At 42.8% G+C, this 27554-nt stretch overlaps 1 protein-coding gene across 1 annotated transcript; it reads left to right on the top strand.

Annotated features, from left to right (window-relative positions):
* Positions 1–9382: 9382 nt before the first annotated feature.
* Positions 9383–12207, top strand: LOC115844161 (HLA class II histocompatibility antigen, DO alpha chain). Its single transcript, XM_030840999.3, has 5 exons — positions 9383–9485; positions 10653–10901; positions 11343–11624; positions 11723–11858; positions 12089–12207. Exons 1-5 carry the CDS (start codon positions 9404–9406, stop codon positions 12090–12092), a joined length of 753 nt encoding a protein of 250 aa, XP_030696859.3. The 5' UTR covers positions 9383–9403; the 3' UTR covers positions 12093–12207.
* Positions 12208–27554: the final 15347 nt, after the last annotated feature.

Here is a 27554-nt window from a genome sequence, read left to right as displayed (position 1 = left end):
CCTAATTTTATTATTTTTTATTGAAGTATAGTTGATTTACAATGTTGTGTTAATCTCTGCTGTACAGCAAAGTGATTCAGCTATACATATATATATTCTTTTTCATATTCTTTTCCATTATGGTTTATCCAAGATATTGAATATAGTTCCCTGTGCTATACAGTAGGACCTTTTTGTTTATCCATCCTGTATATAATAGTTTACATCTGCTCATCCCAGACTCCCAGTCCTTCCCTCTCCCATCCACAGTTTTAGTTTCCCATAGTTGTCCAATAAAGCAGGGAAAGGAAAGAAGTACTAAATCATTGAACTTCCATGTTTCCTTGTGACAACCCTCTACCCCCACTAGGACAAGCTTCAAAACCCGATTTGATGGTTAGAATCCTGAGTTAACTTACAGCTTTATGACTGCAGTCTGATAACACCACATTAGAAGGAATTCTTGGCCAAACAGAAAGTCAGGGAGACCATCTTCTTTTTGTCAAACCCTATATTAATCTATTGGTTCTGCTTATAAGCAGAGGATGGAATGTTCAGTATTCTAAGGTAACAGTCAAAATGATTTTTTTTAACATCTTTATTGGGGTATAATTGCTTTACAATGGTGTGTTAGTTTCTGCTTTATAACAAAGTGAATCAGTTATACATATACATATGTTCCCATATCTCTTCCCTCTTGCGTCTCCCTCCCTCCCACCCTCCCTATTCCACCCCTCCAGGCGGTCACAAACCACCGAGCTGATCTCCCTGTGCTATGTGGATGCTTCCTACTAGCTATCTACCTTACGTTTGGTAGTGTATATATGTCCATGCCTCTCTCTCGCTTTGTCACAGCTTACCCTTCCCCCTCCCCATATCCTCAAGTCCATTCTCTAGTAGGTCTGTGTCTTTATTCCTGTCTTACCCCTAGGTTCTTCATGACATTTTTTTCTTAAATTCCATATATGTGTGTTAGCATAGTCAAAATGATTTTTAAACTAAGTTTAAAAATGTGGCTACAAAACAGAAATAGAGTCACAGGTGTAGAAAACAAACTTATGGTTACCAAGGGGGAAAGGGAGGGAGGGATAAATTGGGAGATTGGGATTGACATATACACGCTACTATATATAAAATAGATAACTAATAAGGGACTACTGTACAGCACAGGGAACTCTACTCAATACCCTGTAATGATCTATATGGGAAAAGAACCTAAATAAGAGTGGATATATGTATATGCACAATCGATTCAGTTTGTTGTCAGCAGAAACGAACACAACATTGTAAATCAACAATACTCCAATAAAAATTAATTTTAAAAATGTGGCAATCACCCCAAAAGTTCTGGATCTTGGAGTGGAGACTTCCACAGGAGCCAATGTCAGCCCGTCAGGTCCCAGCTTCAGGGGCTGAAGGGAGACCGGGGGGAGAGGCTGGTTCCCATGTCTGAGGGCCAGTCACGAAGGTGGTTACTTTCTGAGGTTTTCTAACAAGGAGAGAGTCTTTAGGATTTCCCAGGGCAGGGATAAACGCACACTAGGGTCACCAGCTCCCCTTTGCTCCCGGCCCAGACCACAGGGAGTTGAGGAGGAAAAACACGGGGTGGTGTGGCCCCGAGGCGTAGTGAGTGGACCCCAGAGCTTGGAGTCCAGAGGGTCATAAGGGAGTAACTCACTTCACGGTGACAGGTCTGTCCAGACTGGGGTGCTCCACGTGGCAGGGGTAGACGTCTCCCTGCTGACGGGTCATTTCCAGCATCACCAGGAGCTGGGAGGTCCAGTCTCCACCATTGATCAGGTGGATGGACACAAGCCCAGCTGTCTTCTTCTGTCCATTCAGGAACCAGCGGACTTGCACGTGGCCTGGATAGAAATCAGTCACATGGCAGACGAGCAGGTGGTGTGCTTGCAAGGGCTCTTTCTTGGAGGGGGAGACGTTCACTTTAGGTTGGAGTAGGAGTGCGGGAAAGAATCTCGTTATGACCATGGAGATAGCTAATGCAGTGCGTTGAGTGATTTTCTTGCCAAATTGACATTTTTAAAAAAATCTAAATTGAAGTATGGTTAACGTACAAGATTATATAAGTTACAGTTGTACAATACAGTGATTTACCATTTTTAAGCCAAATTGACTTTTAGATTTTAAAGATGAATATATCATCCATTAAGCTATTTGGAGGCAGAAGATGGGGGACAGAGTAGGAAAAACAGAGTAAAACATTCAATTTTTCCAAGAAGGGCCTTGTCAGACACAATGAAGAGAGAGCAGAGAGGAACAGGAGAGGGCCAAAGTCAGCACTATAATACTTTCTATAACACCTTCACCAGAAACGTATAGTCTGGTAACTAATATTCTTTGAACAGAAATGTTGAACCAGTGGTGAAGCTACCTAAATTGACATTTTCCTATCTTGTTCAAAGGGATGTATCATACTGCCAAACATGACCTTAGAATCAGAATATATTCAGCCAATAGCATTCTTTTGATCTCTTGGTCTGATAATCCTCATTAGAAAAAGAGAAGAAAAGAAGTAGCTTGATTCATTCTACATTTAATGTATGTTTCCTGGTCTCCTCTACCCACCTCCCCCCAACTCCAAAAAAAAAAGAAAATTGTAGCAAGAACCACAAACCCAATATTTTTTGTGTGTTTAATTAGCAGGGGGTCTGGCCTTTTCCCATGCTGGTCTGGCCCCCATGCACTGTGAAGCCTTCTGGACTCAAGCCACCCAGCCTGGGACCCACTGAGCTCGGAGATGGGATGGAGAGTGCTTCCCTCCTCTGCTGCCCGAGCCCACCCCTTCCAGGGTCTTCTCTCTCCCACCCATCCTTTCACCTCTGTGCTTCAGGGTGAAACCGTTGTCCATGTGTAGTCTGTCTGCACAGCAAGTCCACCGCGCTCTGTCTCAGTCCCAGGAACTCCCTCTGGATGTTCCAAATCTTGGCAGGGTTTTCTTTTTTTACGTTTAAAAACATTTTATTGAAGTACAGTTGATTTACAATGTTGTGTTAATTTCTGCTGTACAGCAAAGTGACTTAGTTATACATATATATCCTTTTGCATATTCTTTTCCATTATTTTTTTTCAGTTATACGTATACATGTATCTATTCTTTTTCACATTCTTTTCCCATTTGGGTTATTACAGAGTACTGAGCAGAGTCCTTTGTTCTATATAGTAGGTCCTTGTTGGTTATCTATTTTAAATATACCAGTGTGTACATGTCAATCCCAAACTCCTGATCTATCCCTCCCCGCCCCCTTCCCCCCCAGTAACCATAAGTTAGTTCTCTAAGTCTGTTTCTATTTTATAAATAAGTTCATTTGTATCATTATTTTTAGATTCCACATATAAGCAATATCAAATGGTATTTGTCTTTCTCTGTCTGACTTACTTCACTTAGTATGATAATCTCTAGGTCCATCCACGTTGCTGTAAATGGCATTATTTCATCCTTTTTAACGGCTGAGTAATATTCCATTTTATATATACCACATCTTCTTTATCTATTCATCTGTCAATGGACATTTAGGTTGCTTCCAAATCTTGGCTATTGTAAAAAGCTCTGCTGTAAACATGCAGTGATGTGTTCCATCTTGGTCACAGCCACAAATGCCCCCACGGCACTGTCAAACTGGATGTACACCACTCTGTCATAAAGGTATCACTTCCAGTAGCGGTCCATCACTCCCAGTAGCAGTCACTCCTCCTCTGTACACGTACAGCTCTGTGGAAGGTAGAGAACAGGCAGAGCTGGGCTGGGAGAGGCTACCATGCCCCCAAGAGACTCTGCCCACTTTCCCTGTGACGTCGAGTGGCTGCATCCAGGACCACATAGTGGTCTTTTGCCTCTTTTCTCCTAAGTCTCCATCCTCCTTCAGCAGAGTGTCTGATTGGAGAACTCAGAGACCTCCCTCTGCCTTCTGTCCAGAGCAGAGTCACAATTACTACTTTGTGTTCAGTGTTTTCTCTCTATCCCCTCACCTCACCTCCAGCCTCTGTGCAGTTCTCTCTCAAGGCATTGACACATCAATTCAGTGTTATTCCTGTTGACGTAAAGGTATTTTGATGACTACCCCTAAACCCATCACCTCCCAGTGTGAAATGATAGAATATACAATGTTCTTGGACTCAGTCATGTGACCTTGGAGAAATCACAGAACCCCCCTGGTCCAAAGTTTTCCTACCCCATAAATGGAGGATTTAACTAAATCATCTCTGAGGTCCTTTCCAGCATTAATCATAAACAGCCCTACCCTAGAGAACCTTCAGGTCTAAGAGGAAAACAAGCAGGTGGACAGGTGGAGAGAGATGGAGAGAGTGACATGACATCTCCTTAGGGTATCTCTTGACTTCTCACTGGTCCTCATCTGCTGGAAAGATCATCATCTCCTTAGGGGCCTGTGAGGGGAGAAATAGAAGGGAGCAGGTGTAAAGGAATGAAGGATGCACTGCTAACCGGGGAGTCCTAACCACACTGTCCTACTGCAGGTGACAACCTTTCTGTGACAGAAGAGGACAGAGGGGAGTCCCCAGCATCAGATCTACTTTATGTATTTATTTATTTATTGTCTGCATGCACAGCTTGCGGGATCTTAGTTCCCCGACCAGGGATTGAACCCAGGGCCACAGCAGTGAAAGCGCAGAGTCCTAACTTCTGAATCGCCAGGGAATTCTAATTTTTTTTTTTTTTTTGGTCAGATCTCCTTTAAACCTCCAGTCCCTTTGAATCTCTGTGCTCCTCAGCACCAATGATGGGCATCTCCAGAGACTCCTCCAAATCCTGGCCATCTGTGATTCCACTCACACTTAGCCCTTTGCAAAGGGTCTGACATATAGAAAGCACTTAATACATGTTGAAATTTGAAGTATGGTGGCAAGGTGATCCCCACACTGATCTATAAGCCCCGGTCTCCTCTGGGACTTCTTCCTACACAGCATCCTTCCTGAGAAATACCAGAGACCAATAAATACCTGTGTGTCAGAGCTGGACATCTCTGGTGCCTTCTTTGCGACTCCAGGGCCTGTCCCTGGTCTCGCTATAATTTCAAGTCCCTAGTAGCACGTATCTCGGACACGTAATGTGGGTGCGGATACTGCAGTCTGTGACCTGCCAGGAGGTAAGTCTTGAGAATGTTCGCTCTGCCCTGCGTCCTTCCCTAGCCGAGAGCAGGAGGTGGAGGGAACAAGGATGGTTGCTGTTCCCTACAGGGCTGATTTACTCTGAACTATTCCTCACATTGTCTCTATGCTGCTGCCGACCTCCTTTGACACCCCTTTTATTTCACCCAGAATTCTGATCACCTCTAGACCCCCAGGGTGCCCCTCCTACTCTAGGTGCCCCATCTTCTAGGAGACCTACTTTTTAAAATTTTTTATTGAAATATAGTTGATTTACAGTTTTGTGTTAGTTTCAGGGGTATAGCAAAGCGATTCAGTTTTATATATATATATTCTTTTTTTTTACATTCTGTAATGTTATAGGTTATTACAAGATATTGAGTATAGTTCCCTGTGCTATACAGTAGGTCCTTGTTGTTTATCTATTTTATATATAGTAGTGTGTATATTTTAATCTCAAACTCCTAATTTATCCCTCCCCCACTCCCCTTTGCTAACCATAAGTTAGTTTTCTAACTCTATGAGTCTATTTACGTTTTGTAAATAAGTTCATTGGCATCATTTCTTTAGATTCCACATATAAGCGATATCGTATGATATTTGTCTTTCTCTGCAGTAGACATAAAGTTTTGCAGGCGTTTCCCATAGAAATGTTGTTAAGCCCTTAGTGATTCAATGGCATCTTTGATACGACGTCATATTGCACTGTAGTCACTACTCTTCTGACAGCCCCGCCCCACCCGGCCAGGCTTTACTTTATTCCTGCTAACTTGTTTCAGGGGCATCTGTGAGCACCTTTGGAGACCCCAACATGTTAGCTAGTTTACTCATGTCTGAATCGCAGTTGTGGATCAAGGTCTGATCTCTCCCATAGGGTCGAGAGCAAAGTATGGAGATACGGATGAGTATCTGCCTGAATTTGGGGAATTTTAACATAAACTACTTCACTGTTCTCTTACACATGGTCTTGGTGGTGATTTGGAACTAGAAATTAAGAGGTGCTATGAGGACTTGATACAGGAACCTTGAAGTCATGATATTATTATACATTACATATAAGGGGCAGCCGGAGGAGGAGGCCATTTCCTGTTTCTCACTTACCCTCTGGTCCTGTCCTGGTTCACAGTTACCAAAATAGTAACTCCCTCAGTTCAGGGAGCACCACCACCTCCAAAGAAAAACAACAGGTGTCCTTAAAAGAAGTATTAGTAAATATAGACTAGCCACTTAAAATGAGCATAAACAATGCATTTACAAAAATAAGAGAAGCTATTGTGTAAAAAGAAAAAAACCTAGGGGATATAGGGAAAACTATATAGAAGGTCTAGGTGTAAAAATATATACTAGTCGGGAATTCCCTGGTGGTCCAGTGGTTAGGACTCGGCGCTTCCACTGCGGGGGTGGGGTGGGGGGTGGGGCACAGGTTTGATTCCTGGTCCGGGAATTAGGATCCCGCAAGCCAAGAGGCGCGCCAAACAAAAACAAAACAAAACAAAACAAACAAACTATATATATATAGCTTTTTCTTTCAAAAGAAAAACCACATTAATGAGAATAAATATTGGGAGAGATACAACTGAAAAACAGTTAGTAAGCTGGAGTACTAGACTACAGAGCTCTCTTAGAATAAAAGATGGAAGGATAAAGAAATTGAAAACAGAGAAGAAAAGCCAAAAGAGATGAAAGAGAGACGTGCCCAATGTGGGTAATATGAATTTCATAAAAATAGAGAGGAGAAATAGTTACAGAAATAAAAGAGACAAATTCTTAGAATTAAAACATAAAGAGGCTCCTTAATATCCTACAGTAAGATCTGGACAAACCCATTTTAGATACAATATAACGAATTTTACAATAGCAGACAATGAGAGAATTCTAAAAGATTCTGGAGAGATACACTGACAGCAGACTTCCTAATGCCAACAATGGATGCAAAAAAGTCATTGGGATAATATTATTTAAAATATTAAAGAGAAAAAAGTCAAACTTAGAATTTAATACAACAGCTAAATGTTATTCAAAGTGATGATATAATAAAAACGTTCTCAAGCATACAAAGCTTCAGAAGGTTTGCCCACAAATACATTGAAAACACTTTTGGAGGAAGTATTCCAGTAAGAGAAAATTTCAGGAGGTGCCAAAAAGGTATGGGAAGTAAGACTGATCAAATACCTTGGTGAAGGAGAAGTATTTGAATGTATTTGAAAGCATGCTAAGGTGCTTATCTGGTTAGAGGGAAGATGGGGGAGGTACAGACAACACTTCATAAAAAAAAGATGATGGAATACATGCACCCCAATGTTCACTGCAGTACCATTTACAACAGCCAGGATATGGAAGCAGCCTAAATGTCCATCGATGGATGAATGGATGCAGAAGCTGTGGTACATATATACAAAGGAATACTACTCAGCCATAAAAAAGAATGAAATAATGCCATTTGCAATGACATGGATGGACCTAGAGATTGTTATACTGAGTGAAGTAACGCATACAGAGAAAGACAAATATCACGATATCACTCATGTGTGAAATCTAAAAAATGGTATAAATGAACTTATTTACAAAACAGAAATAGAGTCACAGATGTAGAAAACAGACTTATGGTTACTAAGGGGGAAGGAGGGAGATACATTGGGAGATTGGGATTGACATATACACACTAATATATATAAAATAGATAACTAATAAGAACCTATTGTATAGCACAGGGAACTCAATACTCTGTAATGACCTATATGGGAAAAGAACCTAAAAAAGGGTTGATATGTATATGTATAACTGATTCACTTTGCTGTAGAACAGAAACAAACACAATATTGTAAATCAATGCCACACAGTGTAGGAAAGAGCATCAGAGCAGGTGGTTTTTGTTTGTTTTTTTGTGCCAAAAAGCAGTCCATAGACTGCCTGCCCAAGAGTCATCTAGGGAGCATGCTAAACACGCAGGTCCCCTGGCCCTACTTTGGAAAAGTTACTCTAACTCAGGTCAGGATGGAACCCAGGAATCTGTATTTTTAACACACTTCGCGGCTGATCCTCCTGTGTGGCCAGGTTTGGAAACACAGACTCAGATGATTTCTTAGATCCCTTCCAAGTTGAAAATCATTTATTCAATCACTTTTGACATATTGCTTTCAGATATTTGGTTAGACTTCTCTTTACCAGGATAGACAGTTAACTTTATATATATATATATTTTACTTTAGACTAAATTCTGCCAGTGCCTCCCAATTAGAAGCCAAAAGTAAGGGTGATGCAGTCCACACAGGTCAACCTCCAGGCGGAGACACGGGCATAGGGGACATGGAGGGACTCATGGAGGTTACCCAGCACCCTCTGCCCTCCTCAGAAAGGTCCACTGGAACTCCTTATGGCTCTTTTTCACTCTAAACATCTCTAACAGTTATACAGTTTTCCTCACATAATGAAATAAAGTAATATTTTAAAACATGATTTAAAGATTTAAAAGATTTTTTCTACTGTGTAGCCAGTGTTTCCCTTTTAAAGTTTCTTAGTAAAAAAAAATTTTTTTTTTTTTTTTTGGTACACGGGCCGCTCACTGCTGTGGCCTCTCTCGTTGCGGAGCACAGGCTCTGGACGCGCAGGCTCAGCGGCCATGGCTCACGGGCCCAGCTGCTCCGCGGCATGTGGGATCTTCCCGGACCGGGGCACGAACCCGTGTCCCCTGCATCGGCAGGCGGACTCTCAACCACTGCGCCACCAGGGAAGCCCTTTCCTTTTTTTTGGCCATGCCATGTAGTTTGCAGGATCTTAGCTCCCTGACCAGGGATTGAACCTATGTCCCCTGAAGTGGAAGCATAGAGTCCTAACCACTGGACAGCCAAGGAATCCCCAAATTTATTTTATTTTTTAACTCCAAATTGGTCCACAGAAACGTATAGGATGAGTAGGAGTCCCTATACCATGGATTAAGATAGAGGATTTGTTTGAGCTCAGCTATGCGGTGCTCTGATGGCCTTTCCTCTCCCTTCACAGGATACCTTCTTGGAGGATGTAGAAACAGTTAATCTAAGCCCCTCCCATCCCTTTGGCTTCCTGTGGACCAAGCCTCCCTGGTGCTCGTGGGCCCAATGAATTCTTCCATCTTCTCACCCAGGCTCTTTCCTCTACTTCTTTCCCCAGCAACAGCTACATTTAACGCAGAGAATTTCTCTGATTGGCTGAATACAGCAGGGGGCTCCCTCATCCTAGAATCTGTTTCTTCCTCTTTACCTTCCCCCTCTTCCTTTACCCTCCACACCGACTGGGACTTATTTGGTTAAAGCACCAAAGGACAATGGTCCTCAGTGGGGGGCTGGTCCTGGGACTCCACAGCTTGATGACCCTCCTGAGCCCCCAGGAAGCTGGGGCCATCAAGGGTGAGTGCAGAGGGTGCTGGGTGAGGAGAGGAGATTAAGGGCGTGGGGTTACACGCCAGATGGTACAGAGAGTGAACAGTTCCTTTCCTCTGGTTTATGGGCAACTTCTGTTACCCGCATCCCTCTCACCTCTATCAGGTCTGTCCTGGACCTAAAATACAGGTGCAGCTCAGCCCAGCATCACATTCAGGTGCCTCCTCATTCCTCCCTCCTCTCTGAGACCCAAACCTCCGTCCTACTGCTGCCCAGCATCCTGATTTCTGTACCACTTCCTGGCTTCGGGCGAGCCCATTTTCTATTGCTGTATTTATCACCAGGTCAATAGGTAGCTGTTTATCTGTCTTTATCCTGCTCTAGACTTGAGCTCCTTGTGTGCGGGGTCCACAGCTGGTTTGTCTGTATTTCCTTGGGGCCTGGTATCGTGCTGGGCACATGGTGGTTTCTCATGATCATTGCACAAATAATTTCATAGAATTATAAAGGCATCTTATCAACGAACACCTAACTCCCCATTTCTAGAAAATTGAGCCTCAGTCATGGGAAGACACACATTTGATCATAATGCTCTGAGACAGAAGAGCTGTGACATGAACCCTGAACTTCTGACTCCTTTTCCACTGCTCTTTGCAATACCTTGGGCTGCCTTTTTCTATCCCTTCAGTCTCTGGTCACAAATCTTAATTCTTACTCCTGCCCGCTATCACCTGTTTTCCCTCACATCCTCTTGTGCTGCGTCTCTGTGCCCAAAGGTCCATGGATGCTCTTAACCTTACTTATTTTCTCCTCATCCCACCCCTACTCACCTCTCATCTCACACACAGGACCTGGTAGCACAGCTGGGGCAGACCATCAGAGCCAAGAGTTAACTCTGGGGATCCCAAGCCTGAGTTTAGGCAACCTCTCTTCTTCCCAAACCGGTATGCCGGGCTGCACCCATGACTCTGTGCTGGCCAGTGTGCAGCAGATGTGCCCATGCCCTCCATCCTCTCCCTCCCGTCCCTTGGCAACCCTTCTACTCTCCAAGGACCAGCTCAGCGTCAGAACGGGACTCTGCCCCCACACAGAACCAAGGATGGGGCACAGCTCAGAGACTCAATACATCACATCTGATGGATGAGATTGATACCTTTTCTTTTCTCCCCCGACCCCTGAACTCACCCAATACAGCTGACCACATGGGCTCCTACGGACCGGCCTTCTACCAGTCCTATGATGGCTCGGGTCAGTTCACCCACGATTTCGATGGAGAGCAGCTGTTCTCTGTGGACCTGAAGAAGAGGGAGGCTGTGTGGCGTCTGCCTGAATTTGGCAACTTTGCCTACTTTGACCCGCAGCATGGGCTGGCCAGTATCACGATGATCAAAGCGCATCTGGACGTCTTGGTGGAGCGCTCGAACCGTACCAGAGCCGCCAACGGTACCGGCCTTTCCTCTGTGCCCCCCTCCACTAAGCCCCTGGCAGGCAGGGGAGGCCCAGAGAAGCCTCCTCTCCCCCTCACAGGCCTCTGTTGACTCCTGGGCTCCACTCTCGGAATCTGAGACTGTTGTGCTCAGGCCCTTTCCTTCCCAGGAGGTGCTGGATCTTCTCAGATTCCTTTAGCAACCTCTTCCTCTTGAGAAATGACCCCTCCCGCTGTACGCCCCATCAGGGACCTGGCAGATACAGGAACCCCGGGGGCCCCCTCTGCCCTCCACAATCTCTCATCCCTCTGTCCCCCTGCTTCTGTCCTGGTGTCACCATCCTAGACCATTCCCTGCTCTCGGAAAGCTAATAGGAGGAAACACCCTTCAATCCCAGCCCTGATAAGGCCCAGCTGGAGGGCTGAGCCTGTGGGATTCAGGGCCTGGTTCCTCCTAGTGCCCCCAAGAGTGACTGTGCTGCCCAAGTCTCACGTGGAGCTGGGCCAGCCCAACGTCCTCATCTGCGTCGTGGAGAACATCTTCCCCCCTGTCATCAATATCACCTGGCTGCGCAACGGTCAGACCATCACCGAGGGGGTGGCCCAGACCAGCTTCTATGCCCAGCCCAACCATCTGTTCCGGAAGTTCCACTACTTGCCCTTCGTGCCCTCGGTGGATGACTTCTATGACTGCAAGGTGGAGCACTGGGGCCTGGACCAGCCACTCTTTAAGCACTGGGGTACGAAGCCCCCTCCCCAGGCCCCCCTTCTCACACCCGTGTGTCCTTCACTCTGGAATCCCTTTGCCCGACCCCCTGACCCTCTCTTTCTCTCCCAGAGCCCCAGGTGCCTACCCTGCTGCCTGACACCACAGAGACCCTGGTCTTCACCCTCGGCCTGGCCCTTGGCCTGGCCGGCTTCCTCGTGGGCGTCATCCTCATCATCACAGGCACATGCCTGTCCAGCACCCCCAGGTGCGCAGGCCCCGGGGGTCTGGTGGGGAGGAAAGCAGATGACTCTGCATGGGACTAGGGTGGAGGATGAGAGATTCTGTGGGGAGGGGTGGGGTCAGGGACGAGTGGTAGGCAGGGAATAGAAGAGAAGAGGTGAGGCGAGGGTGTCAGGTTTGGGGGAGGTGGGCAGAGATGGGATCCCAGAAGTGTGAGCTGGGACAACATTGGTCATATGGTTTTTGCTACTTTAGGTAATGGCCCTTCTGAGAGAAACAGGTAGGGGAGACACCCTACGGCTTCCTGGCAAGTGTCTGACAGCCCTTGGATGCTCAGTGTCAGAGTCTACCACATTCATCCCCACCGTGCTGACTTTGAATGGGATCAACCTCTGTCCTACAGGTCTCCTCCTTTTTGGCTCCTGTACTCAAGGCAGAGACTTGTGGGGCACCAAGGAGTTCCCTTTCCCACCCCCAAAACACACACACACACACACACACACACACACACACACACACACACACTTTCTTGCTCTACCCAAAGCCCTGGCTAGCAGCAGTAAAATTTTAAACAGTGTTTGCACTGTATTCATTTTACCAGGTCTTGGCCAATTCTTTCAGGGTGTAAGGGATGCTGGGATCTGGAAGTGGGGACTTCTGGGGATGACTACTGAGCATGACCACCTGCTACTGGGGATTGACAATCATTCCCGGGCCAGTCTAGCTACGTCTTGCTCCATTTGACTCATCGGTTTGGGTCCCCTTGTGTGTCACGTGCGAACGGACTGTTTCACATGGACATCATGAAATCAACATCCTGAATTCGGATTTGCCCCAAAAGGGACGCAGAGTATCCTGTTCATTGCAACTCCCCGCAACCAATGACAGTTCTACAGGGCACCAGGAGAGGAAACGTTCATGGAAATTTCAGTCTTGTCCAGATTTACTCTGTCATGAAGAGTCCATTGGTATGCAGCCATGATCTACAATGTCATCTCCTTTTTCTACATTCCCTAGAGTCCCAAGCATGACAAAGAGGCCCAAGGCTTGGGTAGGATGGCCATATCTTCTGCCTGGGGTCAATCATATCAGGTAGGAGGGTAGCAGTGTAGATCATCAAGGTATCTGGTAAGAGGAAGGTCTAGGAGAGATCCACCTGAATGCTCTCTAAATCTGTGGGCTGGAAGGTTTTACTTTACTGTGAACAAAATTTAAAATGCACACAAAGTGGTAACTAACCATACAAAGTAGTTTATGTCAAGTACCAAGTGAGTGGTACAGATTGATGGTTTTCAAACTGGAATACAGAGAAGAGTCACTTGAGAGCCTTTTAAAAAGTACAGGCTTCTCCCAGATCTACTGAATTAGAATCTCGGGGCTGGGGAGAGTGGTGACGGGGAGTCTGTAATATTTTAACATGCTCTAGATGGTGCCGATGAAGCCATCCTGGACCCAGGCTGTGGTCTGGGAACAGGGATCCATGGACAGAGTCTGGTGCTATTGGAGGTCATTGGAAGAGGGGATCCCTGAGGTCTGAGTAGTCCAGGAGGGCTTTCTGGAAAACCTGGTTTTTTTAGGGCATGAAAGTTGAGGAAGGGACTTCCCAGTGGTTAAAACTCTGTGCTTCTAATGCAGGGACACAGGTTCAATCCCCGGTTAGGGAACGTGCTGTTCCACACAGCCAAAAAAGAAAAAGTTGAGCAAGATACAGGTGAGTAGGGGCAAGATGGGGGTTGGAACTGGGAGCATTTGGTCCCGGAAAAGAGAGAAACCAAGAGATTATGAGGACTCTGTGGATTTCCCAAGAGAGAATAAATGGGGGGAAATCGATGGCCAGAAGAGGACTCGGATGGAAGTGGGAGAAGATTGTTCTAATCCAGGTTTTTGCTTGCCAGTCACAGAAACCCTATTAAAGTGGTTATAGACAAAAGGAGAGGGTGTTTACAATAAAGACACAAGAGTGGTATTCAGAACCCAAGGGTGGGTTTGAGCCAGGCCCTGCAAGGAACAGAACTCAGAGTGGAAGAGCCAGCAGAACGCAGAGCAGTCCGTCTTGCTCTCTCTCTCTGGGCCATATGGTCCCTGTTTTCTAGATCCCTCGGTACGTCAGCCATATTCTCTCCCTATGGACTGACTGTCCTTTTCAGCCGACATGTCAACCCTATAGGTCCTGTGTTTGTATGTCACCTCAGCTCTAGCCGCCCACAGAGACTGTGTCTCCCAGTCACAATTTTAAATCATTGAAAAAACAAATGACTGCCCAAACTTGGGGAAAGTATCAACCCCAGCCCAATGTACTGTGACCAGGGGACCAAGATCCCATAGTACAAACATGGTGGTGGCTGGCACCCACCTCTGGGGTGAGGAGTCGGGTCGTTCTCAGAGAAAGATCTCAGAAGACACCGCAAGAGATGTCTGTCCCCATAGTGCCCTGGTCTCTGCTGATCTTTTACTTAAAACTTAACTTGATGCATCCTTGGAAACGTGTTTCTCTCATCTCTGTCCTTATGTTTAATAAAGTCATAAAAGTGTCCTGTCTTGAACAGACTGGTGGTTGCCAAGGCGGGGCTGTTGGGGGAGGGATGGAGTGGGAGTTTGGGGTTAGCAGATGTAAACTCTTATATATAGAATAGATAAACAACAAGGTCCTACTGTAGAGCACAGAGAACTATATTCAATATCCTATGATAAACCATAATGGAAAAGAATATTAAAAAAAGAATGTATATATATGTATAACTGAATCACTTTGCTGTACAGCAGTAATTAGCACAACATTGTTAATTAACTATACTTCAGAAAAAAAAAAGTGTCCTCTTTTGACCAGAAGTGTGCTTTTTTTCACTATGCATATATTACCCAGAAATCACTAGAAACAATTTGGAAGGAATATGGAGCTATTCCAAAACTTTTAGGTTTATGTATCTGCCTTCACACTCACATTTTTTTTTCTTCTAGTCTCAAAGTAAATTATCTCTCATTAAAAAAAAAATTGTCCTGCATTCCTTTTTTTAAATAAATTTATTTATTTTTAATTTTTGGCTGCGCTGGGTCTTCATTGCTGTGTGCGGGCTTTCTCCAGTTGCAGCGAGCGGGGGTTACTCTTCGTTGTGGTGCACAGGCTTACCATGGTGGCTTCTCTTGCTGCGAGCACAACTTCTAGGTGCGCAGGCTTCAGTAGTTGTGGTACACGGGCTTTGGTTGTTGTGGCTCGCGGGCTCTAGAACGCAGGCTCAGTATTTGTGGTGCACAGGCTTAGCTGCTCCGCGGCATGTGGGATCTTCCCAGACCAGGGATCGAGCCCATGTCCCCTACATAGGCAGGCGGATTCTTAACCACTGAGCCACCAGGGAAGCCCTGTTCTGCATTCTTTTCTTTTCTTTTTTTTGGGGGGGGGGTTCGCGGGCCTCTCACTGTTGTGGCCTCTCTCATTGCGGAGCACAGGCTCTGGACGCGCAGGCTCAGCGGCCATGGCTCACGGGCACAGCCGCTCCGCGGCATGTGGGATCTTCCCGGACCGGGGCACGAACCTGTGTCCCCTGCATCGGCAGGCGGACTCTCAACCACTGCGCCACCAGGGAAGCCCTGTTCTGCATTCTTGATCTGACTTCTTTCAGTCTCTTTTAGAATAGACAGTCACCTTCTCTTCTGTATTTTCAAACTCTCCCCCTTTGCAGAGTTCCCTCTCCACAGATAATAAACATATCATCACTCTCGTATACTAAGAACATTAAATCTCCTCTCTGTCCTATAACCCATACCTCACAAGCTCCTCCCATCACTTTCTCCGAAAGAGGATTCTGCATGGGCTGCATCCACATCCCCTCTTCCAATCTACTTTCTTTCTTAAAATTTTAATTTTTAACAACGTAATTTTATCCACATAGTTTAGAGAATCCAATAGTTCTACCAGATTTGCGTAAAAAACAATTCCAGTCTCTAGCCCCTTCTCCTATCACGTTCTTGTCCCCAGAGTTGATAAGTTTTCAACTGTTTTTAACTAATTCTGTTGATACTGACCTTCTGTCTCTAAATAGTATTCTTGCTTTGCTATATCTTGATTTTTCAGCTTCAGGCCTTTTCTCTTTACTTCCTACTATGGAAGAAGAGGATTTAAACCACACACATGCACCCCTTCCTCTAATATAGTTATATTGTAATTTTGGCTAGGTTGGTGTTCAGTGTTTATATTATTATGATCTTATGAAGGGTATTCATAGCCAAACTACAGAGTAAACCATGCCTGCTCTTCCTTTCCTAGACAACTTTGTGTTTTCCCTGGGATGAATAATCGGCCTGTTTTCTCTTTGCTTGGTTTTCTTGGTACCCGTCATTAATGAATCACAAATTTCCTTACAATACAATCAGCTACCCTGGGTATTCTGTCCATTTTACTGTCGATAAAACTCCCAGAACCTTGTGTCGGCTTCGATCTTAACTAGTTGCTCTCAGTGAGACAGCTGTCATCCTGGGACCACCATTTACCATCCTTGTCAGGATTTACCTGTCCTCTGTGTTGGACATTCTGTTTCTTATATCCAGCTAGAAGAATGACCAGGTTTTGGAATTACTGACGAGATGTTACTTCTCCCAACCATTCATGCAACTCCTCCTGTTCAGACTTTCTCACTTAGGATAGACTCTCAATTCCTTACTGGCTAAGGCTCTCCAACCTCACCCCTCCTCCGGCCTTCCTTCTTTCATTAAGTTACAGCCATACTCTCTTTCCTTAGACTCCTCCTGCCTGTGATCTTAACATCAATGCTTCCAACTCATCATTCATTCACAACACATGTGGTAAAAATTCAGAGGCTTCCCTGATCAGCTTTGCTAAATAAACCACCCATCTCCAGTCCTTTTCGATCACAAGACTCCATTTATCTTTGTGGACAGACATCTCTCCTGGAATGGAGGCCCTCCTCTCAGGCTTTCTTTCCTCCTTCGGGGGCGTGACCCGTCATGTAGAAACGTCACTTCCTCCCTTCTCTCCATCTCTCCCCTCATCTCCAGTCATTTCCATTAACTGTGGTTTGGCTGTCTTGTGGTTTGATTCTACCTCCTGTGGAGGCTCCAAATTTGAGTAAACCTCCTCTTCCCAGGAGAAGACTCCCTGGCATTTCTGCCTCCCGGAGACTTTCTGTTGCCCCGTCCCTAGAGCCCCAGCGCCACTCCTGAGACTCGGTTGGATTCCCGCTTTTCCTTCATTCCTTCCCTCAGGCCTGCAGTATATGCTCTGCTCCAGGTACAAGTTCTTACCATAACGCCTGGAACACGGCAGTTACTCAGTAACTGACCGAAGAGTAAGATATAGTCTGCTCAGCTCTCAGATTCCTTGATGACACACCCAAATGAAGAAACATTTAAAAACTTTCTGCTGTTATTGACATGATTGCTTTTATGATTACTATTAGCTTTCATGTATTGAGCACTTCCAATGTGCCAAGCACTAAACACCTACATCTGTCAAAGCTATGAGTTTGCACACCTACCATGGTGTTTCCTAAACTGTTCCATGGAGCTCAAATGTTCTGAAGGATGTTAATAACTTAATTAAAAACAAATCAATGTAAGTAACCTTTTTTTTCCTAAAACATATTTTAATATGGGTAAGGAAATGCCAAACGTAAGTATGCAGGTTTTAGTATATAGCAATCTGCCTTTCAAAAATGACATGCCATGTTTGGTAATAGCAAAGGATTGGAAACATGTCCAACAAGAATGGAAAAGCTGAAAGAGCTACGGTACCTCCATGAGGAGGAGAAACATTAAGCTGTTAGAAAGAATGAAGAAGATCTCTTTAAGCTGATATGGAGGGGTCCCTAGGATGCAGTGGAAAAATGCAAGATACAGAAGAATGTACATACTGTGTGCTACCTTGGGGTAAGAAAGAGGGAAGATATGTTTGCAGAAAGCCACACTGAAAAGATAAACCAGAAATTGTTAAAAAAGTGGTAGGGGGGAAGAGCAGAGTTGAGGGAATGCGTTTGAGGCAACAGGGATAAAAGTGAATATTGACTTTTGAAATATACAAATGCTTTACAATTTTTATAAACATGAAACAAAAAGTCCTAAAATTTAAAACAAACATAAACAACTGAACCTAGAGAGAAGACTTATTTTAACTCCTATTAGAAAACAGTACTGTATATTCTTAGTGGACTATATTCTAAGGATAAAAAGTAGTACTAAAAGCATTGATAGTCATTCAGTAGTTTTATTATTAGTAATAATATTGTATTGTTATTTTGAAACTATGTTTATATATATTATAGGATAAAGCAACTCGGGAATGATGTAATGTATTTGGGAACCATGATTTTAGCGTATAAAAGGAAAGAAAAAAGTAGCTGAATTAAAACCCTAATATTAAATTTGAATTAGAAACATCAATTTAACCTAATGATTTATAGATATATATATTTTCTAGCTCTAGCAAATGAAAGAACCTGGAAGCAATGGTCCTTCAGGAGCGATGGGCATCCTTAGAGCACAGATTGTGGTTTCCTAATACCATTACCCAATAAAAGGAACTGGAGTTTCTTAGAGAAGTGACTTATTTCAAGTCTAGGCTAGGGAAAACACAAAGCAAGCTTGTTTCAGAAAACAAGAAAGTGCTCAAAGACTACCAGAGTCATGTCAAAAGAAAAGAGCAGCCATCTTGAAGGGGCTCCCACTGGCCAAATTTGGGACAATTTGAGGATTAAAAAAAATTACTATAATCAACTTAAACACATTGAATGGATAAAAATGCATGAGTCCCTAATAATAATCAAATAAAGATAAAGCAAACAAGCAACAACAACAAGACTTTTCTATCATCACTGGGTGTAATATTCTATTTCCAACAAAGAAAATTGGTACTTAAACAAAACAAGTGGGCTTCCCTCGTGGCGCAGTGGTTGAGAATCTGCCTGCTACTGCAGGGGACACAGGTTCGAGCCCTGGTCTGGGAAGATCCCACATGCCGCGGAGCAACTAGGCCCGTGAGCCACAACTACTGAGCCCGTGCGTCTGGAGCCTGTGCTCTGCAACAAGAGAGGCCGCGATAGTGAGAGGCCCGCGCACCATGATGAAGAGTGGCACCCGCTTGCCACAACTAGAGAAAGCCCTCGCACAGAAACGAAGGCCCAACACAGCCATAAATAAATAAATAAATAAATAAAAAATCACACACACACAAAACAAACAAACAAACAAAAAAAAAACAAGCAGATATCCTGACTTTTCAGAAGGAACTCTATAGTTCCCTGGTTGAGAAAATGTCTTCCTTTCAGATGATGGCCAGCTGGGAAAAAATAGAATGATAAAATCAGTATTTTGCAGCCCTAATATGAGAATTGTTTCAGGGAAGGCATCTAGATGTTAGGAGAACAGATGACTGGAAACGGGAGAGTCCCATTACACCAAAGTATCATGCCTACAGATTGTTTGCTATTGATGAAAGGGAGAAAATATCTTCACAGAGGAGAGAGATCTGGCTGTCACTGCCTCAGCTCGGCAATCCAACTTGTCTTCACCAGTAATGAGACAACAACACGGTCATCACATCCTTCTTGATGAGATGAAAAGTACACAGTATCACCTATGAAGAATTATAGTCAAAAAGATCTTTAATCCGAATCTGATCAAGCCTTCTATTCAAAGTTCTAGTTTATAGAAAATACATTGGATAGAGGAATAAGTCAAATGAAGCCAGGAAGAAATAATCATACAAATTCAGAATGTGAGATATTCTATAAGAAAATTGGCCTGGTCTCTCTAAAAACAACATTAAAAAAAAGGAGGAGGGGGCGATTAAGAGAGACTTGAGAGACATTACAATCAGATTTAGTGGGTGATTCTTGGCAACATCTTTGGGGGAAAACAGATATAAAGACCCTTTTGAGACAAATGGGAAAATAGACTGGGTAACCAGTGATATTTGGAAATTATTTTCAATTTTTTTCAATATGATTACTGTACTGTGGTTATGTAGCAAGACAACTTTAAGTATTTAGAGAAAATGCCATGATGTCTTTATTTTGCAATGGATGCAGATACACACACACACACACACACACACACACACACACACATGTGCAGTTGCAACAAATATGGCAAAATCTTGATAGTTGTTGAATCTATGTTATGGGTAGTCAAGTATTATTCGTGCTTTTTCCAGCTTTTCTTTACATTTGAAATGTAAATGTGTGTGTGCTGTTTTTGAAAATAGCAGGAAATTAAATGAGAGATCATTGGATTCCTGAACCCATGAGTTGATATATGCTACTGATTGAATAATTACTCCTCTGTAATAGATATTTTGTACTTTAAATATAAATAATTTTAATCTTTTGTTCTTTTTTTAAATTAAAATAAAGTAAGCCTGATGTAATGCCTTTTTTTTGTTGTTGTTACATTACATGGTTATTAAATACACACATAAAATTTGGCCATTTCTTCCAGCAACCTTTTCATCCCCAGGTTCAAAGCACAGCCTCATTTTATCCTGGAAGCCCTACAATTGCTTCCTCAATATCTTATCCTTTGAGAAAATGTTCTGTAGTCAAAAGTTACTATCACACTGCCTATAGTCATCTCAGGAACACCAAGAGTTAAGTTCAACGGTAAAAATATTAAGATGGTTTGTAATTTTGTACTTTTATCCATGTTCGAGATTTTTATTGTCAATCCCAATCAGAAAAGAGAGAAGATTAATCAAAATATTTTAAAAAAGGAGAAGATACAAAATTTCCAAAGTCTTACAAAGTTCATGTAATTTTTATTATTATTATTATTTTTAATTTATTTTTTGGCTGCATCTCTGTTGCTACTCACGGGCTTTCTCTAGCTTCAGCGAGCAGGCACTACTCTTCCTTGTGGTGGTGCTCGTGTTTCTCTAATTGAGATGACTTCTCTTGTTGTGGAGCACGGGCTCTAGGCACGTGGGCTTCTGTAGTTGCAGCACGTGGGCCCTAGAGCACGTGGGCTTCAGTAGTTGCGGCACGTGGGCTCAGTAGTTGCGGCACACAGGCTGTAGAGCGCAGGCTCAGTAGTTGTGGTGCACGGGCTTAGTTGCTCTGCGGCATGTGGGACCTTCCTGGACCAGGGATTGAATCCATGTCCCCTGCATTGGCAAGCAGATTCTTAACAACTGCACCACCAGGGAAGCCCTGGTCTATAATTTTTTCATCCTTTTTCTCTCCTTCTTACACAGTCAATACAAGCCGAGATATCCCCCTGCCCAACTTTCCTCTTGTGGACCCTGTCCAGCTGGTCAGAGCCCCATCGCCTTCACATCCACCACCTATACCCTGGCAGCCTTTTTCCTTCACAAAGGTCCCAGTCTCTAAGCCAAGCCTAAAGGATGGTAAGTGTGAATAGTCACCATTCAGATATTACTCAGTGATATTACTGAGTGAATACCACTCAAAGTGAATAATTACCACTCATCTTGGTTCTTCTTCACACAGCAATAGTCATCATTGGGGATTCCCTCACTTGTACTGATGGAACAAGGTTGTTTCATTTCTCCTTTTGTGTCTTCATACTTCCTAATATTTCTTCAGCTAAACTCAGTTTAGTTGGGCTTGGTGAAAAAAAATTATTTTTCTACAGCATGGTGAAATCTTGGGCAAAGCTACACTTAAAAAGATGTTGAGGGCTTCCCTGGTGGCGCAGTGGTTGAGAGTCCGCTTGCCAATGCAGGGGACATGGGTTCGTGCCCCGGTCCGGGAGGATCCCACGTGCCGCAGAGCGGGCTCGCTGAGCCTGTGCGTCCGGAGCCTGTGCTCTGCAATGGGAGAAGCCACAACAGTGAGAGGCCCGTGTACCGCAAAAAAAAAAAAAAAAAAAAAAAAGATGTTGAGGAGGCAGAGTCAAGATGGAGGTGTGGAAAGACGCAGAGTTAGGGTCTTCCCACTACTAGGGCACCTGCCAGCTGCTGGTGGGGGACTCTGACACCCAGGGAGTGGGAGGAACACCAAAGTGAACACATAGGATATAGGGGGACTGAGGGGGGAGGAGAAGTGGAGGTCAGACAGGATTGGTGCACCTAAGGCTGGGAAGATAAGGAGAGGCAGGCGGGAGGGGCCATCCCAGATCGGAGGAGCAGGAGAGGAAAGAAGGGTGTTTGCCCCACCCACTCGAGCCCACGAAGCCTGCTGGGCTCCCAAGTGAGGTCCCCTGCCCTCTGAGACCAGGGGTGGGGGGCACGCCTGGGCCCCTTCTGTTCCTTGAGCCTAAGCCCCACCCCCACAGCCCCCAGGGCCTTTTCCATCCCTGTGGGTCCTGAGCATTGGCCCCGCCCACCACCCAAACCTCACCCTTGCTTGGCCCTGCCCTCCACAGCCAAGGCCTTCCCCCCCCACCCTTTTTTTTTGCTGCCCCAGGTGGCTTGCGGGATCTTGGTTCATGAGCCTGGGGTTGGGCGGAAGCTCCTGTGGTGGGAGCTCCAAGTCCAAGCGCTGAACTAACAGTGAACCTCAGACCACAGGGAATATTCATCGGAGTGAGGTCTCACTGAGTTCCTCATCTCAGCACCAAGACCCAGCTCTACGAAACAGCCTACAAACTCGAGTGTTGGAAGCCTCAGGCCAAACAACCAGTAAGACAGGAACACAGTCCCACTCATAAAAAAAAAAAAAAAAAAAATGAGACGGCAAAAAAGTATATCACAGATGAAGGAGCAAGGTAAAAACCTACAAGACCAAATAAATGAAGAAGAAATAGACAATATACATGAAAAAGAATTCAGAGAAATGATAGTAAAAATGATCCAGAATCTTGGAAATAGAATGGAGGCATGGATTGAGAAAATACAAGAAATGTTTAACAAAGATCTAGAAGAACTAAAGACCAAACAGAGAAGAACAACAGAATAACTGAGATGAAAAATATACTAGAAGGAATCAATAACAAAATAACTGAGGCGGAAGAATGAATAAATGAGCTGGAAGACAAAATGGTGGAAATAACTGCTGAGGAGCAGAATAAAGAAAAAAGAATGAGAAGAATTGAAGACAATCTCAGAGACCTCTGGGACAACACTAAATGCACCAACATTCGAATTATAGGGGTCGCAGAAAAAGAAGAGAAAAAGAAAGGGTCTGAGAAAATATTTGAAGAGATTATAGTTGAAAATTTCCCTAACATGGGAAAGGAAATAGTCACCCAAGTCCAGGAAGCACAGAAACTCCCATACAGGGTGAATCTTAGGAAAAACACTCCAAGACACATATTAATCAAACTAACAAAAATTAAAGTCAAAGAAGAAATATTAAAAGCAGCAAAGGAAAAACAAAAAATAACATACAAAGGAATCCTCATAAGGTTATCAGCTGATTTTTCAGTGGAAACTCTACAGGCCAGAAGGGAGTGGCAGGATATACTTAAAGTGATGAAAGAAAAACCTACAACCAAGATTACTCTACCCAGCAAGGATCTCTTTCATATTTGGTGGAGAAGTCAAAAACTTTTCAGACAAGCAAAAGCTAAGAGAATTCAGCACCACCAAACCAGCATTACAACAAATGCTAAAGAAACTTCTCTAAGCAGGAAACACAAGAGAAGAAAAAGACCCACAAAAACAAACTCAAAACAATTAAGAAAATGGTAATAGGAACATACATATCGATAATAACCTTGAATGTAAATGGATTAAATGCCCCAACCAAAAGACACAGACTGGCTGAATGGATACAAAAACAAGATCCATATATATGCTGTCTACAAGAGACCCACGTCAGACGTAGGGACACATACAGACTGAAAGTGAAGGGATGGAAAAAGATATTCCATGCAAATGGAAATCAAAAGAAAGCTGGAGTAGCATTACTTGTAGCAGATAAAATAGACTTTAAAATAAAGACTGTTACAAGAGATAAGGAGGGACACTACATAATGATCAAAGGATCAATCCAAGAAGAAGATATAACAATTATAAATGTTTATGCACCCACCATAGGAACACCTTAATACATAAGGCAAATGCTAACAACCATGAAAGGAGAAATCGAGAGTAACACAATAATAGTAAGGGACTTTAACACCCCACTTATACCAATGGACAGATCATCCAAACAAAATAAATAAGAAAACACAAGCTCTAAATGCCTCAATAGACCAGATAGATCTAATTGATATTTATAGAACATTTCACACAAAAGTGGCAAAATACACTTTCTTCTCAAGTGCACATGGAACATTTTCCAGGACAGATCACATCTTGGGTCACAAATCAAGCCTTGGTAAATTTAAGAAAATTGAAATCATATTAAGCACTTTTTCTGGCCACAACACTATGAGACTGGAAATCAATTACAGGAAAAAAATCTGTAAAAAACACAAATACATGGAGGTTAAACAGTGCACTACTAAATAACCAAGAGATAACTGAAGAAATCAAAGAAGAAATTAAAAAATACATGGAAGCAAATGACAATGAAAACACGATGACCCAAAACCTATGGGAGACAGCAAAAGCAGTTCGAAGAGGGAAGTTTATAGCAATACAATCTCACCTCAAGAAACAAGAAAAATCTCAAATAAACAATCTAACCCTACACTTAAAAAAACTAGAGAAAGAAGAACAAAGAAAACAAAAGTCAGTAGAAGGAAATAAATTGTAAAAATCAGAGCAGAAATAAATGAAATAGAAATGAAGAAAATAATAGCAAAGATCAATAAAACTAAAAGCTGGTTCTTTGAGAAGATAAACAGAATTGATAAACCCTTAGCCAGACTCATCAAGAAAAAAAGGGAGAGGACACAAATCAATAAAATTAGAAATGAAAAAGGAGAAATCACAGCTGACACTACAGAAATACAAAGGATTATAAGAGACCACTACAAACAACTAGATGCCAATAAAATGGACAACCACGAAGAAATGAACAAATTCTTGGAAAGGTACAATTTTCCAAGACTGAACCAGGAAGAATTAGAAAATATAAACAGACCTGTCACAAGTAATGAAATTGAAACCGTAATTAAAAACCTTCCAACAAACAAAAGTCCAGGACCAGATGGCTTCACAGGAAAATTCTATCAAACATTTAGAGAAGAGCTAACATTGATCCTTCTCAAACTCTTCCAAAAAATTGCAGTGGGAGAAACACTCCCAAATTCATTCTATGAAACCACCATCACCCTGTTATCAAAACGAGAAAAAAAATCACAAAAAAGGAAAATTATAGACCAATATCACTGATGAACATATATGCAAAAATCCTGAAAATACTAGCAAACAGAATCCAACAACACATTAAAAGGATCATACACCATGATCAAGTGGGATTTATCCCAGAGATGCAAGGATTCTTCAATATACACAAAACAATCAATGTGATACACCACATTAACAAATTAAGGAATAAAAACCATATGATCATCTCAATAGATGCAGAAAAACCTTTTGACAAAATTTAACACCCATTTATGATAAAAACTCTCCAGAAAATGGGCATAGAGAGAACCTACCTCAACATAATAAAGGCCATATTTGACAAACCCACAGCCAACATCGTTCTCAATGGTGAAAAACTGAAAGTATTTCCGCTAAGATCAGGAACAAGACAAGGATGTCCACTCTCGTCACTGTAATTCAACATAGTTTTGGAAGTCCTAGCCACAGCAATCAGAGAAGAAAACGAAATAAAAGGAATCTAAATCAGAAAAGAAGTAAAACTGTCACTGTTTGCCAATGACATGATACTATACATAGAAAATCCTAAAGATGCCACCAGAAAACTACTAGAACTAATCAATGAATTTGGTAAGGTTGCAGGATACAAAATTCACAGAAATCTCTGGCATTCCTATACACCAACAATGAAAACTCAGAAAGAGAAATTAAGGAAACACTCCCATTTACCACTGCAAAAAAAAAGAATAAAATACCTAGGGATAAACCTGCCTATGGAGGTGAAAGACTTGTACTCAGAAAACTATAAAACACTGAAGAAAGAAATCAAAGATGACATAAACAGATGGAGAAATATACCATGTTCTTGGATTGGAAGAATCAATATTGTGAAAATAAGTATACTACCCAAAGCAATCTACAGATTCAATCCCTATCAAACTACCAATGGCATTCTTCACAGAATTAGAACAAAAAATTTTACAATTCGTATGGAAACACAAAAGATCCCGAATAACCAAAGCAATCTTGAGAAAGAAAAATGGAGCTGGGGGCATCAGCCTCCCTGACTTCAAACTATGCCACAAAGCTACAGTAATCAAGACAGTATGGTACTGGCACAAAAACAGAAATATAGAACACTGGTACAGGATAGAATGCCCAGAGATAAACCCACGTACATATGGGCACCTAATTTATGACAAAGGAGGCAAGAACATACAATGTAGAAAAGACAGCCTCTTCAATAAGTGGTGCTGGGAAAACTAGACAGCTACATGTAAAAGAATGAAATTAGAACACTACCTAATACCATACACAAAAATAAACTCCAGATGGATTAAAGACTTAAATGTAAGACCAGACACTATAAAACTCTTAGAGGAAAACACTCTTTGACATAAACCACAGCAAGAGCTTTTTTGATCCACCTCCTAGAGTAATGGAAATAAAAACAAAAATAAACAAATGGGACTTAATTAAACTTAAAAGCTTTTGCACAAAAAGGAAACCAAAAACAAGACAAAAAGACAACCCTCATAATGGGAGAAAATATTTGCAAATGAAACAACAAAGGATTAATCTCCAAAATATACAAACAGTATGTGGACCTCAATATAAAAAAAACAAGCAATCCAGTTAAAAAATGGGTGGAAGACCTAAATAGACATTTCACCAAGGAAGACATACAGATGGCCAAGAGGCACATGAAAAGATGCTCAATATCACTAATTATTAGAGAAATGCAAATCAAAACTACAATAAGTTATCACCATACACCGGTCAGAATGGCCATTATCATTATCAAAAAATCTAGGAACAATAAATGCTGGAAAGGGTGTGGTGAAAAGGGAACCCTCTTGCACTGTTGGTGGGAATGTAAATTGATACAACCACTATGGAAAACGGTATGGAGTTTCCTTAAAAAACTAAAAATAGAACAACCATATGACCCAGCAATCCCACTACTGGGAATATATCCTGAGAAAACCATAATTCAAAAAGAGACATGCAAGACAATGTTCATTGCAGCACTATTTACAATAGACAGACATCGAACAAACTTAAATGTCCACTGACAGATGAATGGAGAAAGAAGATGTGGCACATATCTACAATGGAATATTACTCAGCCATAAAAAGAAATGGAATTGAGTTATTTGTAGTGAGGTGGATGGACCTAGAGTCTGTCATACAGAGTGAAGTAAGTCAGAAAGAAAAACAAATACCATATGCTAACACATATATATGGAATCTAAAAAAAAAAAAAAAAGGTACTGATGAACCTAGTTGCAGGGCAGGAATAAAGAGGTAGACATAGAAAATGGACTTGAAGACATGGGGTGGGAGGGCAAAGCTGGGGTGAAGTCAGAGTAGCATTGACATATATACACTACCGGATGTAAAATAGTTGGCTGGTGGGAAGCAGCAGCATAGCACAGGGAGATCGGCTCGGTGCTTTGCGATGACCTAGAGAGGACGGGAGGGAGGCTCCAGAGGGAGGGGATATAGGGACATATGTATGCATATGGCTGATTCACTTTGTAGTGAAACAGAAACTAACACAGTACTGTGAGGCAATTATACTCCAATAAAGATCTG

This window comes from Globicephala melas, chromosome 11, assembly GCF_963455315.2.
Source record: "Globicephala melas chromosome 11, mGloMel1.2, whole genome shotgun sequence".
NCBI lineage: Eukaryota > Metazoa > Chordata > Mammalia > Artiodactyla > Delphinidae > Globicephala > Globicephala melas.
This window is presented reverse-complemented; position numbering and strand designations above follow the sequence as displayed.